Source organism: Podarcis bocagei (genome assembly GCF_964188305.1).
Source record: "Podarcis bocagei genome assembly, chromosome: 15".
NCBI classification, from domain to species: domain Eukaryota; kingdom Metazoa; phylum Chordata; class Lepidosauria; order Squamata; family Lacertidae; genus Podarcis; species Podarcis bocagei.
The window spans coordinates 29,294,841-29,314,867 of record NC_138141.1 but is presented as its reverse complement, the minus strand read 5'-3'; the positions used below and the strand labels follow the sequence as shown (position 1 = coordinate 29,314,867).

At 39.7% G+C, this 20,027-nt stretch overlaps 1 protein-coding gene and 1 long non-coding RNA gene across 8 annotated transcripts in view; one reads left to right on the top strand and one right to left on the bottom strand.

Moving 5' to 3' along the window:
• The window catches only part of LOC308574686, a 306,109-nt gene that overhangs the window by 95,398 nt on the left and 190,684 nt on the right, over window positions 1-20,027 (top strand). The gene's annotated exons all lie outside the window — the stretch shown is intronic.
• The window catches only part of ARHGAP32 (Rho GTPase activating protein 32), a 212,137-nt gene that overhangs the window by 112,135 nt on the left and 79,975 nt on the right, over window positions 1-20,027 (bottom strand). For 4 of the 7 annotated variants that reach the window (XM_081172433.1, XM_081172436.1, XM_081172439.1 and 1 more), the window contains exons 2-5: window positions 13,940-14,048; window positions 3,203-3,294; window positions 1,862-1,903; window positions 1,412-1,496 (exon numbers count right to left, since the gene is read on the bottom strand). In XM_081172433.1, coding sequence (XP_081028559.1) covers window positions 1,412-1,496; window positions 1,862-1,903; window positions 3,203-3,294; window positions 13,940-14,048 — 328 coding nt within the window. The remainder of the gene's footprint in view (window positions 1-1,411; window positions 1,497-1,861; window positions 1,904-3,202; window positions 3,295-13,939; window positions 14,049-20,027) is intronic. The other 3 variants (XM_081172434.1, XM_081172438.1, XM_081172437.1) reach the window with 1 other exon arrangement.

The window sequence follows — 20,027 nt, the reverse complement described above, 5'->3', positions numbered from 1 at the left end:
AGGGCAGTCCACAGAGCTTGCTCTCAGTGCCAATCAACTGACTGGTGCGGAGAACCAGCACCTTTGATCAGCTGATTGGAACTGAGAGTAAGGCCCACTGAAGTTTTCCATTGGCAGGTGTAATTTGGACTGCCAGTCACAGGGTGGGGGGAACCATTCGCAGGTGCAGTTTGAATATAAATCACACCTGGAAACAGATTTCAAAAGGCCTTGCTGTAACTACTGATCAACTGATTGGCAGTTACAGCAAATCCTTTCAGCCTCGTGCTGTCTTCCCAAAGTCAGTTAAGCAATGTGCCAGACTTTGGAAAGCAAGCATGAGGCTCCAGCAGGGCCCTAGTGTTATCCTAGAACTCTCCCACCACCTTTCCCAAACTGGGAAAATGCTAACTAGGCTCTGAGAAGGGGGCATGACTCTAGGACCCTGTCAGAGCCCTAACACCTCCTTCCCAGAGCCTCACTTACCCAGCTTCGCAAAGACAGTGCAAGGACTTGGGAGGCGGGTGTCAAGTGTTGCTGAGGGAAGCCCAAAAGGGTCTTGAGGGCCACTTGTGGCCCTTGGACCATGCATGGGAGCAGCGTGATCTAGATTCCGCTTCATTGGTTGGTTTAGCTTTAGCAATATTAGGAACAATGAGTAACTGGGAACTTAACAAAGTTTTTAACCATAGTCCTATTTAAGCTATGTTTATTAAAAGCTAGGAAAGTGTTTAAAAGCTGTTAAACAAGGAGCAAGATCACAATTAAAAATCCATTATCAGAAATGCCAGATAATATTCAGAAGACTGCTTTTGTGTCTCAAGACTGTGATTCAACTCCCTTATACAAGCCATTTAATCAGTCAGGATGCATAATTTTAACACTTTCAATAATAGTTTTACTGTGGAAATATATGTTTAATGCAGTGGAAAGATTCAGTATTCATGTCACCTTTAATGAGAGTAGAATAAAAAACTCAGATTTAGATTATTTGTTGCACATTCCTGAGTTACATTTAACATTTATTCAAAAGGGTGACAGAACTGATTTCAATTAGAAACACAAGGGCACTTTAAATGTGCTGCAGAGTCCAATAGTCACACACTCACCCCATTATTACTAGGAAAAAGAAGATCACACTCATTCAAATATGTGGAAGCAATAAAGATTCAAAACAGGATTGCCCCAATCCAAAGAATGGGAGAATGTGAAATGCACAAACAGAGGCAGGAAGGTTGGAGGGAGGTTGCCAAACAGTCAGAAGATGTAAGAGTAGGACCACCAGTGGGTGGGTGTAGACAACGTTCACAGCCTGTGGACTGTGAACATACATGTTCCCTAATAATAACATGCTTTATAATAGAGCTCGCCAAACTGCATGTAGTTAACTAATGTCAGCTTAACAGAAAAATGCCATTGGAAGGAAACTCACCTGTATATTGCCAAAGTCTACATTTTCATAATGGAAGTGTGCACATTCTGCCATCTTTGGAAAGTGGCCCTTGGTAAAGGATAACCTGAAACACAAGTAACAGATGAGACGTAGAACGTCACAGCAATTAAAGTTCACTGCCTTAATTAGATACAGGTTATACCAAAAGTATTATTAGGATACCTAATAATCCCAAGTAAAACAGAACAGGGAGTGCTGTCAATGTGACACAAGGAAGCAGTGAGGAAAAGAAGACTACAAGGAATGCAAACCGTTAAGTTTCATCTGTCCCAGGCTTTTAACAGGACAGTGCATTCCAACCCACTGAACACCAGTGCCTAAAGGGAAGATGCAGGGACAAGGTGTTCATCCTCAAATGCCATGGGAGAGGGGGTAGTCAAGCAACATGGGTGCCCTTACACCATCAGAACAAATGAAACCAGATTTTACCTGTGAAAGGAATCACAGCCCATCAGTCCAGGATTGGTAGATCTGGGGGAGGGGGCAGGGGGGTAAGAGAATTTTTTAAAAATTCTTTGTGTAGTTTAAATCTTATGCATCCTAAGTGCCTTTCAAGCATCCCAACTGCATAAATTTTCTGGTGTAATGAGGCTATATTTAAGCAGGTGCTGAAGCTGATTTTACCTCCTAGAGCAAATATTCCGGTTGTGAAACAAGAAGATTGTGATCACCACTCACTCTTCCCATGGGAATTTAAGAGGGAAATGAGATTTAGCATCTGGCTTCTCCCTACTAGAAAATAGGGTCATCAGCTTTTCTATAAGAATCAGCAGATGATAGATGGGTGTTCTGAATAAATCCATCTATGTTGGACAGCCCTCTGAACCGTAAATCAACATTATAGCTAAAGAAGGGTCAAGCACAAATCCAGCTAGCAGATTATACAGGCCTGCATTCTGCTTAAGGCTGGAAAAACAGAGGAACAAGTGAACAAAACAAGGGAAAGGAGGACAATCAAAGATATAGTTAGCATGGAACTTGGAAGAAATACCCCCCCCCAACTTCTGTTAGTAAAGCCAAATCTTTTTTCTGAATTAATGTTATAGACCCACTTCATTCTTACACATAAGAATGGTATTTTAAGCTTATTTTAGACAACATGTCATACCACACAGATTAAAGAATGCTTATCTGTGGCCTATTTTGATGCCTGAAACATAAATCAGGGTTTGCTGTTGCAAGTTGGTCAGAAACCAGAAGGGAAGAGGCAAACCATACTTTATGCTAACCATAGTTTAGTGTTATGTATCATTTGACAAGATCATAATTAGTTTATTGCTCTATATGAACTTTGAGTCTAGAGGGTTCAGTAGACAGAAACAAAAGCAGACAAGCAGTTTTAACTCAAGTTTGTGGAGATGTAACCATTAGCCATGGTTAATGACACTTAAGAGAGGAAGGGAGTACATGACCCTAAGGCCCAATGGTTAGAGACTAGCAGCACCAGGTCATATTGTCGGATTCAGTTCAGTCATTATTACTCCAAAACAGCTGGTAATAAAAGTTTACTTGAAGGAATTGTGGAGAAGGGAGAGGAAGTGCATAATCGCCTGTTGTTCTTTCCTAGTTTTCAGCTGTAACAAGTTAAGAAGCACTGAAAGTGCGGGTGGGCTCTCAGCTAATATGAACCTATTTCCTGTTGCCTTTGGATAACACTAATTTGTTTGTTTGTTTTTAAGCACATCAGTAAAAAATTGACTGGTACCTTGGACTCAACCCCCGAGAGCCCAGAAGCTACAAAAATGACAATGATGAGACAAAGCAGCTTACTTTTTCACATTCTTCACTTTCATGCTAGCTGTGCTGCCACATGTCCGCAATGGTAGTTCTCCTGAAATCTCAGGGATGTCTGCTCCTCTTGCCTGGAGGGGAAGAAAATAAAAGAGCAAGAAAAGTTCAGATGCTTTTAACAGTAAAGCCTTGTCAATTCCCAAGAGCTAGGAAACTCCAAGCTGGATCTTACAGATTAAGTAAATATGCAAAGACAGCTAAGCTACTTTAAAAACAGGTGTTTGATCCCGGGGCTTCTAAATCACATTTCAACTTTTAAAAAGCTTCCAAAGAAAGCAGGAGGCACCCAACATTTTTCACTGCCAAAAGGATAACTATGAATGGTTTCTTCACTTGTGTTGCCATGCTCCCAGGATGCAGAGCAGGAAGGTGCAGTTGAGTGTCCTGGATTTGAACCAGAAAGGCCAAAGTTCAAATGACGCTCACTAAATTACCATAGGACTGATGCAATCTCTTTTGTCTTTTTAATTTCTAAGAACAGTTTATTAAGACTTTCTATATCAAAGAAAAATAAGCAAAGAAATGATAAATACTTGGAACCTCAGCACTCTCTTATCCCAACTTCTTTTACAAGGCTTTATAGGACAAAGAGCCGAATAGCCCCATGTTTACTGCTTTGAGCTTCTTAGAGGAAGGATGGAATATAAATTACTGCATCATCAGAGATCAGTGCACACACACAAAGACAGGAGCCACTTTCCCCTCTGACTGATAAATGTTCCAAATCAGCTGACAGTTGAAGCCAAATGTTCTTTCTGGCAGGGAGAGGTAAATAAAGCTCATTACAGCTGCTGCTTTTTTGGCCAGTGGATGTGGCCAGGGTGGTCTTCTCTTTGCTGTGATTCTCCTCCCAGGGACAGAAAGGTGCAGCCTTCAAGGGGTCCCTGGTATCCTGGCCATTAACAGAGGCCAAAAGTAATCCCTAAGAATTCTGTACATTGCTCAGAAGCTTTCCATAAACACATAAAATACTGAACCACAGCATCTGAACAGGAATGTGAACCTGGCGAGGAATATACAATTTAAATGTAATTGCTTTTCTAAAAAGCAATTATAATTAAATAGCATTATTATTTTAAGCCTAGATATTTCGGGGAGAGGATTTTAGATATATGGCCATTTATCTGAGATCCTTTTGTGTATAAGAATGGATCTTGGCAACTACACTTGGAAGGAAGTTCCCAAACCAGGATTTCCCCTGTGTACTGCAGTCCCCTTTGCCCCTCCCAGTCATTCCTAAAGATCAGGAAACTATTCCAAATGGGGTGGACTAGGCTAGTGGATGGCGGGGTGGTCCTGCTGTAGGAGGGGGAGTTACCAAGAACCTCACACACATAGAAACAGACTTGCATCTGTAGGTAATCAAAGGAAAATGATACCCACAGTATTGCACTATTTAGAGATGGGTGCATTTTCCTATCATTTTTGCAATGTACACACTCATCCACTATAGAGAGAGAAGTTGCAAACATTTAATACTCTGCATGCAGTACCGTTTTGCCTCTGGATCTCAGTTCAAAATAAATATATATTTTAAAATTATAGCATTCACACAAGCTTAAATTCTTCAAAAAAAGAAAGAAAGAAAGAAATTAAGTTCCTTTAGCTCAAAAGGGGGAAATGAATGGGCAAGAAAAAGGCAGCACAGTCCTTTTATAACCGAACCCTCATAGAAATACAAATCCAGAAGCAAGTTAACAAGCACCAAATATTATTGTCTACTTTAGTGGAAAATGTGGAAGGGGGACTCCTGTTTATGAAGAAAACACTTTCTAAAATACAATATATTTTATGAAATGTATTTGACATCCTTTTGTGTTTCTGGTAATGAAAATTCCTTTTAAAAAAAATAAATCTGAAACAGCTGAATTATTTAACTTTAAAAATTGTCTGGCAAGCAAGTTTCTCTGTAGTTTCTCTTTTTCACTTCCAATATTTTATGCATCAATGTTCTGTAAAACCTAGTAATTGCATAACAAATCTACCAACTCTTCTCCCTTAATATTACAGCAGTTCCTAACTGTCATTCCAAACCCTGATAAACCAATTAGGGCATGATCAAAGTCTGAATACAAGCATCACACACACACACTTAGGAGTGGTAACATTCTGGAGGCCGCTGCACATATGCAAATACCGCATAAGTGAGGAGCGCCCTCTAAAAACCCTGTAAATTGCTATTTTCCCCTGCTCTCCAGCGATCTCTCCCACTCTCTCCACACAACTCTCTCTTCAACTACAGGTGAAGCTCTGGGACCTGCCGGAGGATGCACTGAAAAGTGGCTGCTTCTGCAGTTGTGCTACCATTCATGTCAGCTGCTAAGCGGGGAGGCTGAGCAGCCAAAACAAAGCCCTGTTGCGCCTCATGAGCCATGAAAACTTCGCAAGTATCTTTTGCCATTTCCTGGTTTGAAACTTCCTTCCTTCCTTCCTTCCTGGTGCCATGCATATGCACAGTTTACTGTGCGTAAGAGGGGGGACACCTGTACCAGTAAAGAGTTGGATTCAACTTTCAACAGCTTTTGAGGAAATTGAGCCCTGTTTATTGAGAAGGTGTCTGACGACTGAATAGTCTATTGCAGTTGACACCAAAAAGGGAGGGACAACCAGTGCCAGTAACGACAGAATCAGGATTCAATATGACCTTAACAGATTGGAGAACTGGGCCCAAGCTAACGAAATGAATTTCAATAGGGACAAATGTAAGGTGTTGCACTTAGACAGGAAGAACCAGCGGAACAAATGTAAGATGGGGGACAAGTGAATTGGCATTCTAGGTGAATACATTTCTGCAGTATGCTGTAGTCTACCTAGCACCCTGCAAAGCTTCAACACTGGTCCCTCTTTCATGGCTGTCATGTGCCTTTATCCAAACATCCCTATGTCCCTTCCCTTTAACCATAACTCTTTGAGGCTGTACACCTCTTTGACATTAAGGTCAGGCTCTGCTCTGAGCAAGTGAGACTTTATCAAATAGAAATGAAACCCAAAGACAACTGCCTTTTAAAAAATGGAATTCATTTACAAAGTGAAAAGAGTAGGTTCTAAGCTTAATCCTCAAAGTAGTTGCAGCAGCTCAAGCTTCAGGGCAAGATTTGAAGAGACACAGGTGGAGCTTTCACACTACGGGGTTTTCAGCACCCAGCTTCCCACCCAAGTACTCCATGCTTCCTAAAAAGCTGCACTGGGAAGTCAGATAAATCCTTTCAAGCAGCCTCTGAGGCTGCATAAGGAGCAGCAGTTACTCTGATAAACATCAAAGGTTTTAAAAAGCCATTGCGTTATTGCATTAAAGGACTGAGCATTCTAAATCTCTTGCCTAGGGGTAAATCTTAGAGAGGAGGGCAAAACATTAAGGCACCTGCTGCATTTCTTTTTCCCAAGCACTGAGACACATAGACCTCTGGTGGAACACAAGCACAGCTGATGTTCCCAGCTGGTGCATGGTATCTAGAGGGCTTCACCCATCCCTAGACTGCTCAGAATTACTTTGAGGCTTGCCCAGAGGACCAAAGCACTATAAAGGCAGCAGCATTTTTGTCTTGCAAACTTTGAGGTTATGCTGACTCTGCCTGATACCCCCCTCTTGGGAGTGGCAGTTACCATTTTGGCTACATATAGAATATAGGATGATGTTCCTTGCAAAGAGGAGGAGGAGGAGGAGGAGGAGGAGGAGGAGGAGGAGGAGGAACTGGCCCAAAGTCACCCAGCAGCTGCATGTGGAGGAGAAGAAGAAGAGTTTGGATTTGATATCCCGCTTTATCACTACCCGAAGGAGTCTCAAAGCGGCTAACATTCTCCTTTCCCTTCCTCCCCCACAACAATCACTCTGTGAGGTGAGTGGGGCTGAGAGACTTCAGAGAAGTGTGACTAGCCCAAGGTCACCCAGCAGCTGCATGTGGAGGAGCGGGGAAACGAACCCGGTTCACCAGATTACGAGTCTACCGCTCTTAACCACTACACCACACTGGCAAATGTATCGGGGAAAGATGAGGGTCACTGAAGCTGTGTTCCCTGACATTTAGTTTTCAATGTGCATGGAAGTCACATACAACGCCCTTGTAGTTTGGGGGCTACCCGACTCCCCTCATCTGCTGTTTGAGTGAATGAGGCTCTGGGTGAAGGTGGATAAAATCTAATGGGCTAAATCACATGAAGCAAAATTGGTGGAGGGATTAAGGATTGAAGCCATAGAAACAGTAAAGAACAGAAATTGCAAATCATATTTAATTACTAAGACATTTGAACAGATTTTAACTTGTTTAACTGAAATTATTAGCCTGCTTTAACATTTTATCTGCTTTTGACAAAAGTGATTCTGAAGCAGGACTAATACAGTTTGTAGAATATATGAGAAACGAACCCCCTGCCTATTCGCAATTAGGCAGGCCTCCTCATGATGCTGTTTTGAACATCTGCTGAAAAGAATTCTTTCTGGAAACATGATTTTAAAACAGCTATAACCAAATCTGTTTAGTGTTTCTTTTGTGCATATTGTTTTAGTAAGTTTTAAATTTATTTTTAATGGTATTGTTTTATCCAGCTTCTTTGGAAGGAAGCGTGGGATACAAATTTAATAAAATAAATAAATGAAAGACACAAACAATAGCAAGACCTCAACAGTCTACATTTTCTTTACATAACCACAGAACTCTACATTGACAACATAGTAATAAAATTGTTTTCACGGCGGAAAGAAAAAACAAAAAATACTGGGCTAAAGTTGACCAGGAACAAAGCAATCATGGACAGCTTTACTGTGGTAAATACCGTATTTTTTGCACCATAACACTCACTTTTTTCCTCCTAAAAAGTAAGGGGAAATGTCTGTGCGTGTTATGGAGGGAATGCCTACGGGTGGCATGCCTACGGATTTTCCTCCTCTAAAAACTACGTGCGTGTTATGGTCAAGTGCGTGTTATAGAGCGAAAAATACGGTAGATAGATGGATAGATGTAATGATGGAAATTCTTCAATGGTGCCTTCTAACAGAAGTGAGTACTGTCTTTTGGTAATATTGTGGAGTTGGAACATTTGACTTCTGTATGTTCATAAGATAATTAAATAGCATTAGAATAATGAGCAGCCAGTTAGATGGAAGTATATGACATTTATTGCTACTGGTATTATCTTCCCATGATGGTATACAGAAGTGACACAACCCATGTCTAGATTGCTTATGTTCTACAACTGTCATTCAAGACAAGGAGTGGAAAAAGACAGCTGTTAGGGATAGACCATGAATACTGGACAGGTGAAGAGGAGTCAGAAAGCAACAGTGGATCAAGTAGCCTGCGAATGCAATGATTCATAAAAAAGTTTTATGAAGTAAGTGGGGTTTGAAAGAGGGCAGGGACAGAGCAAGGTCATGAAGAAAAGGAAGGGGCAACAAACTCAGAGAACTGTGTAACAAAATACAGTCTCGGGTCTGTGCTTTATTATTTATTCTTGTAAGCTGCCTTGGGAGCTCTTTAGAGGGCTGAAAAGGCAGCATATAAAGGTTTCTGGACATAAAATTTACAATCCACTATGTTGTGAGTCCACAGGGGAAGTAAGTTACAGCAATTTCACTACAGCAATTTCAATCACTGTCCCCAAAGAGCTCACAATCTAAACGATGTCTAACTCCTTGAGGAAACCATTGGCAGCAAAACAACTGTTCTGTTTAACAGTCAATGGTCACACTTGCAAGTCATGCTTAACCATGCCTGCCTCCCTTCCCGCTTACAGTGCAGACTCCATGCCATGACATTACACTGTTTAACAATATCTTACATTATCACAATGTATTATATGACATACAAGACCTTCCAGTCTCTTCTCCTACACGTAAATGGAAGGGGCACAATGACTTTCACATTCCTTCCAACATATTAAGCCTCTCCAAGGTAACCATCAAAAACGGTGATGAACACTCATTCTAGATCTGTATGTTGTTATCTTATTTTACATTAATTTAATAACAGGTAATAAAATGTGCATCCTTCTTAACCAATTAATTGTGGCATTATTAACCGTTTTTGAAGCATATAACTTTTCACAACCATTTGCTGGAAATGATTTTTTTTTGGGGGGGGGGTGGGAGAATGGCTGACAGGCTACACCAATAGCATAACCAGTTCAGGTGAATAACAATTAGAATAGCCCTGCATTTCAAGAGTTAAACAAAAAGTAATACAACAGTTTTGCATGAGCTGTCAGAAGATGTCAATTACAAGACTCATTTGGGAGTGAAATAAAAGCCCTCCGCAAACATGATTTTATTTTTAGGAAGCCTAGTGATGGCAAAATTTGACAGCTGCAGAAGCTAGGTCTTAATTGTCATACAGGAGCCTGCTTTTTTTAATAAAAAAAATGCAACACTCTCTATGCTGCAACATCAGTTTGTTTTAAAATACAACACCTCCATACAACTAGAATGCTCAGTTTCAAATGGCCTTTCTGCTGTAGTTAATAGTTTGGTTCAACTAGGATGATGAGATCTTTGAAGTGATCACTAAGGTACATACCAAAAGAGCAACTTCAAGGCATAAAATCAATAGGTTTAGAAAAGGAGTATTGCTATGAAGACAATCTGCTCCTCGGTATAGTTTCCTAATATAAGAATATGAATATCCAAAAACTTCAGAAGTTGGACATGGCTCTCAGGCTTTGATAGTCACTGCCCATATTTCCTTATGAAGAACTGTCTTAACTAACGGACTATATAGCCTACCAGAAACACACAAAGAGAGAGAGGTACTGTGCAGATGCAACCATGTCCCTCCTATGGAGTACAGTGATACCTTGGGTTACATACGCTTCAGGTTACATACGCTTCAGGTTACAGACTCCGCTAATCCAGAAATATTGCTTCAGGTTAAGAACTTTGTTTCAGGATGAGAACAGAAATCGTGCTCCGGCGGCGTGACAGCAGCAGGAGGCCCCATTAGCTAAAGTGGTGTTTCAGGTTAAGAACAGTTTCAGGTTAAGTACAGACCTCCAGAACGAATTAAGTACTTAACCCGAGGTACCACTGTACATCTGACTCTCAATCACAACTGTTATTTACAGGACTCCTACTTATTTCTGCTGAACAACAAACAAATGTGTTGGGTTTTCTGTACATCACTTTAGGAGCTTTAGGTGAAAGTCCACGGTATATGAAAAATAAAATACCGTATTTTTCGCTCTATAACACGCACCCGACCATAACACGCACGTAGTTTTTAGAGGAGGAAAATCCGTAGGCATGCCACCCGTAGGCATTTCCTCCATAACACGCACAGACATTTCCCCTTACTTTCTAGGAGGAAAAAAGTGAGTGTTATGGTGCAAAAAATACGGTAATTATTGCCTCTATCTCAAAAGGGATATTGACTTCAGATCATACTGCCTTTTTTGAAACACAATAGAAGACTGGAGAGGCATGCCAAACTAATATATACCCTATACTTTTCCTTTGGTGTTATGGACTTCCTCAACCTGATGCCTTTCATCATGATCCATCCTAGATTTATTTAGCTCAAGCCTTTTGACTTAACTGCGCTCAATCTTTGCAAGGATACCAGGAACACCTGCCTGAAGTCACATGAGCAGACAACAGAACAAGGAATAAGCTTGGAAATTTTAACACTAAGAGCACAGAAAGAGAACAGAAAGTTTCCATAAAAACATTCCTCTGCGGTATATATTAACAAAGACAATAATAGCTATACCGAAATCTATTTCTAAAAGAAAAACTAAAATTCCTAGACTAGTATAAATATACAAAAAGAATGAACCTGCTTACTAGTTAAGAGAGCAGGGCAACTTGGGTGCCTTTCCTATCAACACTTTAGTTATGTCATTTTTTCTAATTAACTGATTCTCCAAATGGCATCTTTTAACTAGAATTGAGTTTGTGCATTTCTCCATGAGGTGACATAAACAGGACTGTTGCCTGGGATTTAAATACAAAAACAGTGAGAAAGCTACTTTTTATGTTTTTTGACCCCAAATACTGTCAACAGTCAATGAGATTTTTTAATCCAAATGATGTGAAGAACTTCAGAATTTTAAGTTTTGATCATCTGCATTTCTGAAAAATCAAATGTTTAACATATTTTTGGATTTACTTGTTTTGTTGTTGTTTAGTTTGTGGGAGTTACAGTGTAATGACAATTGATTACAACAATTGAAATCTATTGCCTAGCAAATAATATATCTTGCACTGGAAAAGAATTACATTCAAATCACTAAACTAGCTAGGAGGGATTTTGTGAACAAATAGCCAAGGGTGTGCTTTAGCCAGGAAGACAAACTGCTTTAGAAGGTTCAGTCCTATGTCCTATTACCACATCATAAAGCCACGCTACAGCAAATAATCTCTCCTACTTTCTATCAGTGCCAACAGATGGGTACTTTGAGACAGTGTAAATTTATGTGCAGTGCAGCCTTCCTGGTGGAGAAAATGTACTGCTCTTCTGCAACAGCCTCTAGAAAGCAGCTCCCATCATTGCAATAAAGAGATTGTAGGAATGATGCAGAATAGCAATGAAAATGTTCCTAGTTCAAATACAGTAGTACCTCTCGTTACGAACTTAATTCGTTCCAAGGTCCGTTCTTAACCTGAAACCGTTCTTAACCTGAGGTACCACTTTAGCTAATGGGCCTCCCGCTGCCGCCGCGCAATTTCTGTTCTCATCCTGAGGTAAAGTTCTTAACCCGAGGTACTACTTCCGGATTAGTGGAGTCTGTAATCCAAAGTGTTTGTAACCCGACATACCACTGTACAGTGATTTTCTTAATAAAGGTGAAAATAATGCTTTAATTTTTAATTTAATCTTCAATAAAATGAATAACAGACTCATAATAAAACAAGAACATATAAACAAACAAACAAAAACTGCTGTTGAACCAACTGAGAGTTGACCGTCTCTGAGAAATGCCTTGGAGTTCATCTGGGTTTCTCCTAATGGTCACTGAACACCAAGAACACAGAAAAGTGGCAAACATTTTTACAAAATAAAACTCAGATGTTCCTTAAGTTGCTAGAATACTGTTTCCACCCCAAGTATTGATCCTGGAATAGGATAGGATAGCCTCACTTTTTACTCAGATCTACAGTGGCGGTATTGACCTTGAAAACTTCGATTACACGATTCTGGGCATTTCTAGACAGTTACCCTTTTCAAGTGTAACTCAGTCATACACTGGCAAATTCAGGCTGTACACAGAAAGTCAGTTAAGTGTTTTTGCACAACAAACCAGTTCCCCACCTCCACTCCTTAAAAAAAACCAACAACAACAGGGGGGCATAGCCAACCAACTTCTACTTAGAGTTGACCCACTGAAAATAATGGTGCCAAGCTAGCCATGTTTATTAATTTCAGTGGGTCTACTCAGACTAGGACTAGCACTGGATACAACCCAGACAAGAAAATGTGCTAGGAAGTACGGTTATAACAACTGCTTGATGCAAGGCCATGTTACCTTGCCATTAGAAAATCAGAATGAGCACTCAATAGTCAACATCTAACTCCTTGTAAACATTATGCAGATGAGTCAAGATAAATGGTCAACCAACAGGTCATCTGGAAGTAACCATAATTGCTAGATCTACAGCACCAACGTTACCTTTTTGGCCTTGGGGCTTTGTTGTGGTTCACTCACATGTATACAATTAAGCAGCGTGTAGGTGAGAGATTTTTCTTCATAGAAACATTATATATAAACTTTATATAGACAGTGGGTTATAAACATTCTTAAATAATTCCAGATCTTCCATTGCCCTGCCAAAAGCATTAGCTTAATAAAAAGATTCATTCCACCTACTCACAAGGTGCTTGTTAAAGCAAGTATCTCAAGTGAGCCACAGGAAGCAACAAATATATTCACATTTTTTTAAATTTGGAGAAACAAACTATCAGCTGTCTGCGGGCAAATGCCGGCTCCCTCGGCCAGTGAAGCGAGATGAGCGCCGCAACCCCAGAGTCATCCGCGACTAGACTTAACGGTCAGGGGTCCCTTTACCTTTACCTAACTACAGAACAGAGCTAGAACAGTAGGGGTGCCCCTCACTTCAGCATGTGGCAAGCTCTTTTTACCATCGAGCCCAAGGAGAAAAGTAGAACAGCTACTGCTATGGGAAACAAGCAGTGCTCAGCATTCACACCTTTTTTTTTTTTTTTTGTTTCCCTGGCAAAGCAAAACATACGCTAAAAATGGACTTTAAAGAACCTTCATCCCTCACTTTTCACATTTTCCAAATGCTGCTTGTGAATTAAACATATGAGCGAGGGAGAAATTTTAATAATGTAAGCTTTCCGATTGGTGAGTTTTAAGGGAACTCAGACCAGATTAATCTTGTTAATCATTTTTACGTAAGTTTCAATGACCATTTTCCACTAGAAAGAAGGGGGAAAGATCACACGTTATGGATCCTAGCTGAAAGAGAGCTTAATGCAAATTGAAAATCATTGCAACATTATGGAACATTTAAACGATCACTAGGCATGCTTCAAGGCATGTATTCATGGAACAGAATCACCAGGCATCATCATCATCTCCTTCTCACTATTGGTATATATACAAAGAATGTAATGTGTTGCACAATACTCAATTTTATAAATATCGTCTAAGTGGGATGATTCTTGGGGGGTGGGGCAGGGGGGGCAGGAATCTACACTCTATAAACCAGTGAACAGCATTTCAAGGACTACAGACAACAATGCATAAAAGGAAGTGAAACTTTACCATTGCACTGAGAGTCTCTTCCCAATCTGGTCTTTCACGGGGATGAATGCTTCTCTGAAGTTCTGGCACAAAATCATCCTCTTCTGCGTGCAAAGAGGACTTCATCATCCTAGAGTAAAATGATGTAGTCATTAGATAAATTCCACATTTTGAGCAAGTTTTGATCATTTTGAACATGATGATACTTTAAATGCACCTATCTCATCTTGCAAACCTGCTCTAGCTTTTCTTTTCTTTTTTAAATTTCTAAACCTGTTTGTAAACTCTACAAAGCTCTTATCCTAATAACAACAATCAATTTCCAAAACTACTATTTGAGACACATTTGTTCAAGGGAAGATTTGTTTTCAGGCTTCCTAACTTTAACTTGCAGATCTATTAACTACACTACCATAATTTCTGCAGGTGACACTTTAAGCCAACTTTGCAAATAAATCCACAGAAGTCCATGATAGTCTTCCTCTGCACAGTACAAAAGACATAACTTTCATAAAATGTTTTTGCCTAGTTACTTAGTTACCTGCTGCAGGCCATGGAGCAAATGGCTGTTTAAAGCCTGCTATGTGGCATTCTTTCACCAAGTTTCACTGTTGTATTAAGCAAGGGTTTTAGACTGTTGAATGTCTTGCTATGTGGCATTCTTCCACCAAGATTTTACACTGTACACATCTCCTTACACTATACACGTCGCTTAAAATACTTCCCTTATAAATACGAATTTTCCAATTTTCTCTTCACAATTGTGAGGTAAAGGTAGATATATTAGACCTATTACACAGTGCACTGGGGGCCCAGCCTGACAATTTAATATTATTAATTTTTACAGTAATTTCACCACACTCCAGTATGGAATGGAAAAGAGGGGAGGTGGTATCTAGGCAATATATTATTAATCAATGATATATTAATCAATATATCATTAATATATAGGCAATACATCAGAAACTTCAACTCTGGTAAAATGGCAACACTACATATGTTCACACTACTACAGATTAAAGCTTGTCATAAATAGGTAGCATTCACAATTAATAAGGTTTTTCAAAGATTCCTTCATGTTTTGTTTTCTTTAGTTTTGTTCCATTTATGTACATCCATCTTGCACAAGGTCTCTCAAACCATTTCCAACTTTCAGGGGCTGTAGAGAACATATGTGTATTAATCACTGCCACAGATGACAATTATCTCCATTCTGGCAGTGCTAAGACTCATGTCTATCTCTGGGCACATCACGGAATGCTGACAGATTGCCCCCATCATGGTTCCTTGATGGGTTTGGACTTATTGTATGAATTCAAATATGGTCATTTGGTAAACTAAGATTCTCACATCAGAAGGATACTTGTCCATTTGTAAAGTAGCCCATTCCTTCATATCTGCATACATTTATTACATGTCATACTTGAGCTTAGTTATACTTCCCACAGGAGTCAGTAGGTAGTTTAATTCTTATTGTTCCCCTTATGGTTCAAATATAAGAGTTCTGACTACTGTTAATTATTTAGTTATGCATTACTTCTGCAGAGGATTTTTCATCCAAATTGATGAGATTCTAAGGCAATAGTTTATCTGCATAAAATTTTCATAAAGATCTGGACCTGGATTCATATTTAAAGCTAAAACTACAGATATTAAGTCTGAGGAACTTGTGCCTTATTGTCTTTAATTCCACAAGGGTTGGGGGACCCTACAGAGCAGGTTTTGGGTATGTTGGGACTGCTGGAGAAACCTTGAGTGTGGCTATACATGAAGATTTTGATTGAGCAAGTGGGCAGACATAATTGGATGTCACCAATATATACTGTTGCATTAGAAGAACAGGTATGTGATTGGTCCAGCCATCTCCTAGAGCCTATCAGTCTCACTCAATGAGGCAATGCCCCCCACACCCCTACTGTGCCTTCATTACCTTCCAATAGCAATCGCATCACAATATGCTTTCCTATCACAACAGAGCTGCCACCATTGCAAAAAGCAAAGTAAGAGAGACTGGCAGAAGCCCAACAACAGTGAATGGTGGCTAGGAAGGTTTAACATCTTCTACCATTTCCAAAAACAATATGTAGTTTTAAAATTGTGTTTTATCATTTTTTCCATATCCAGTAATGTCACTCAGTTATTTCTTCTATTTCTTAATTAAAGGAAATGGATAGAATCTTGCTAACAAACATGATACATTGCATTTTTGTTTTCTGTTGTCTTTGGAACTGAATTCTTTTGTGCAAGGCCACTACTTAAAATCAATGTGGCTTGTTCAGAAGTTCCAATTTCTCTGGAGTGTTCCCATTAATTTATATTCATATTTGAAGAGGTGACCTTTAAGACTACATAACTCATTAAGTCAAATAATGAAAGGGTATTAGTCACAGCTTCCTGTGCCCACTGGCTTACATTATAACAAAATCAAACAAGAACAGTTAAGTCTTATTTCTGGTTGTCACAAATTTGCTTGTTTTTAGAGATGACTTACATATCACTTGCATGCTTACATCCACATTAACACTCCTTGCCACAAGCCACATGTGACTATCATTTCTTAAAATAAATAGATAAAACATTCAAATGTCAGATGTCAAAACATACAGGACCTTTTACCAGCTTCAGCTGGTACAACAGCTATGACCACTCTGGACCAGGAAAGCATGACTACCCTAGATGTGTAGAACCAAACAGTGCAAATGTCCCGGAAGACCTGTAAACAGTAACTTGGTAGTCAAGATAATCCCAGGATTAATTGGTATTTACTGAAAAAATGAATTCATAAGTGTTTATCTGCTTGCTTGGTAGCCTTAGTTTTGGTTCAATTAGTTGGGAGAGAGGAGGCTTCTCACACTGGCTAGCTGTCAGCTACTACCCTCACCTGAGAGATGGATGAGATGGGAAGGGACCTCTAAGACAGGGGTGAGTTAACTGGGTTACTGTTTGAAGTTTACATAGCTTGCTTTTTGTATAAGTAACACTTTACATATTAACCCTTCACGGACAAAGCCATGGTGCTTGCCACTTCAGTGTTGGTCGTGAGGTGTGGTAGCAAGGAATCATGTATGGTCTTCTGTATGCAAGTCTCTTGATATAGCTCTTTTTTAAACTGCTGAATTTATTTATATTTTGGGGCAGAATATAATTATTGATTCATAAAGTAATAATAAACAGCTTCAAGGTTTCTACAATCATGTGGTATACAAATCCAGTTAGATAGAATAAATTATCAGCCTAATCACTTCTGAAGGGCTTAGAGCCTAAGATCTAATAATGGGTTCTCTCACAGTTATGTAAGTCCCACTTAAAACAATGGATTTTTCCATTCAGCCATTGGCAGGGAAGAGATGAATGAGCCTTAGAGTTATTCTCAATCTCCTCCTGGATTCTATCCTAGGAAATTATCTGAAAAGAGGGTCCTAGCAACTGTACTACACTACTTCCTGAAAATGCACTCTCTTTTTCAAATAATTTTGCAAAAGATGGAAACTTGTTCCAGTGCCTACCAAGGAATCTATTCAAACCAACTACCATGCAAGAAAGGTCAAAGCTTTCTAGGTCTGCTGACAAAAAGAGAATAACTTTCTAGGCTTTGCCCTACTCTAAATATTCAAATAAACGGTTTCTGTCCAATAATCTCCCAAGGGCAAGTCTAACAATCTTTAAATACAGAACACGAAAGAACTGCAGTCCCAAATTTAACCTTGATATGCCAATCTAATGGAACACAAATACTGGTTGAGACCCCTGTATCAGCAAAGCTATTTTTCTGAATATACTGGTTACCAAGGTAATCCTGAGAGGATCCCTTGATTACATGATTTCAATATGATTTTCACTGTATTCTCCCCCCCACTCCTTTGTTATCCACATTAACAAAATACTTGGCTCTAAAACTAATGTCGAAGCAGATTTGTGGAAGCACAGGCATCTTTTATCTTGAAATGTACAGTGGTACCTCTGGTTACGTACTTAATTCATTCCAGAGGTCCGTTCTTAACCTGAAACTGTTCTTAACCTGAAGCACCACTTTAGCTAATGGGGCCTCCCACTGCCGCCATGCCACAATTTCTGTTCTCATCCTGAAGCAAAGTTCTTAACCCGAGGTACTATTTCTGGGTTAGTGGAGTCTGTATTCTGAAGTGTATGTAACCTGAAGCGTATGTAACTCGAGGTACCACTGTACCTTCCTTATATAGCCTCATGCATGTACTTTTTGATCCTGTAAAGTTTGTTCCATTTGGCTGTCTACCATCCAGTGTGGCTAACTGAATATGACCAAAGTAACTAGCTTGTACTAACATTTGTCTGCTTATTGTTAAGTGAACATATCTGAGGTTATTTTCTCTACGAATGGGCTGAAAATATTCAAAATGTAAAATGTAAATATTAATAAATCTTCCACTAAAGGAAAAAAAGTCACATTTGCTGCCTTTTCATATGTGAACCACCCTGTGATCTTTGGATGAAGGGTGGTATACAAATTTAATAAATAAATAAAAATACTCCTCAATCATTCATGGAAAAGCAAAGTGCAGACTGGATGTGGGAAGACCCTGCATCCTATTTTACAATACTCTTTGTTGCTTTTACTGCAACTGGCTAACACAGCAACCCCTTTAGCACTTATTTATTTAATGTCATTTATACCCGCCGCCCGCCCCCCCCACCTTTCCTCCGAGGAGCTCAAGGTGGCATACGTGGTTCTCTGGCAAGTCCATTTCACCCTCACAACAACCCTGTGAGGTAGATTGGGTTGAGAGATAGTGGCTGGCCCAAAGTCACCCAGTGAGAGTGCCATGACGTAGTGATATGAACCAAGGTCTCCTGGGGCCTAGTCTGATACTCTCGCCACTGCAATTCACTGCTCTCACTAAGAAGAAATGATGTTCTGGATTTATCTAGATGGTCATAAAAGAAAACACTTTCTTAATGTCAAATGCTGTTTGTAAACAGGGGGAGGCAATTTCAGGAGACCTATGAGTACAGCTGTGTCAGCCTATTACCTCTCTTAAGCCTACGGTTATGCTCATTAAACATACTAAACGATATAAAGAACAACCCTGAATTCAATACTGACGGTCGCTCAAGTTATCATCTGGTTGCTTCTTGTCATGCGTGCAGCTGGGTAAGAATTTAATACTAATTACTACGTTTCCTTGAAATGCTCAGGTCTTTATGACAAGGTATTAAAGTTTTACTAAATTCCAATTAATAGATTGATTGATGGAAGGAGGAGGTGAAACAATACCCTGGTAATAAATCAGTGGTTCAGTTTTAAGAGGGCAAGTCGGAATTCACGTTCCCCTCCTATTGGTTGCAAATTAAAACAACCTACTTTCCAGAGGATTTGGCCATTAGCAATACACTTAACTGCAAGCCACTAACCTGATTGCCCACAAAAGCAGAACAGACACAAATGCAGAGGTTGAAATTTCCCCTGAACTGTCTTCCCACGCAACATAGCAAACAAACATAAGGGAAAGTGCTACTTATGAAAAAAGATGTGTAAGGTCACCTCAAAGAGAGATTTGGAAGGTCACTATCTAATGCGTAAGTCTGTCTGTTTTCCTTCTTTTGGTATGACAAATAACCCTGAGGGTGCATTCCAAAAGGCCTACCTCAATTCAGTTCACATTCATTTGTATGGTGAATAGAAAACCTGCCCTGGCCACAAAGTACCACTTCTTTTTCCCCCTAATGGTCCTTCTCATTTCTATTAGTCCCACATTAATGCCATCCATGGTGCAAATAGTGCAAGAGAAGGTGGAGCGCATTCCTCTGGTGACATGTGTAAAATACAACAACACCTAGGTGTGTTTTGCTAGCTAAGAAGGATGGGACCAATGATCACAGCACTGTCACAAGGCATGACACTGCACCACCATCACTAGCAGATATGCTAGCACAAATATTTGAGTTCAAGATGCCAGGTAGGTTAACATTTCTCTCCAATCCACACTGCCTTGTGCTAGAGGCAGACATATTTCAATATGACCCTTTTAATTATTCTGAGTTGTACTGTGGATAATGAAAATGTTTTCCTGAGCAAAAATAAAAAAGAACTTCAAAGCCTTGGCACTGCATATTACAGACCCAATTCACGAAG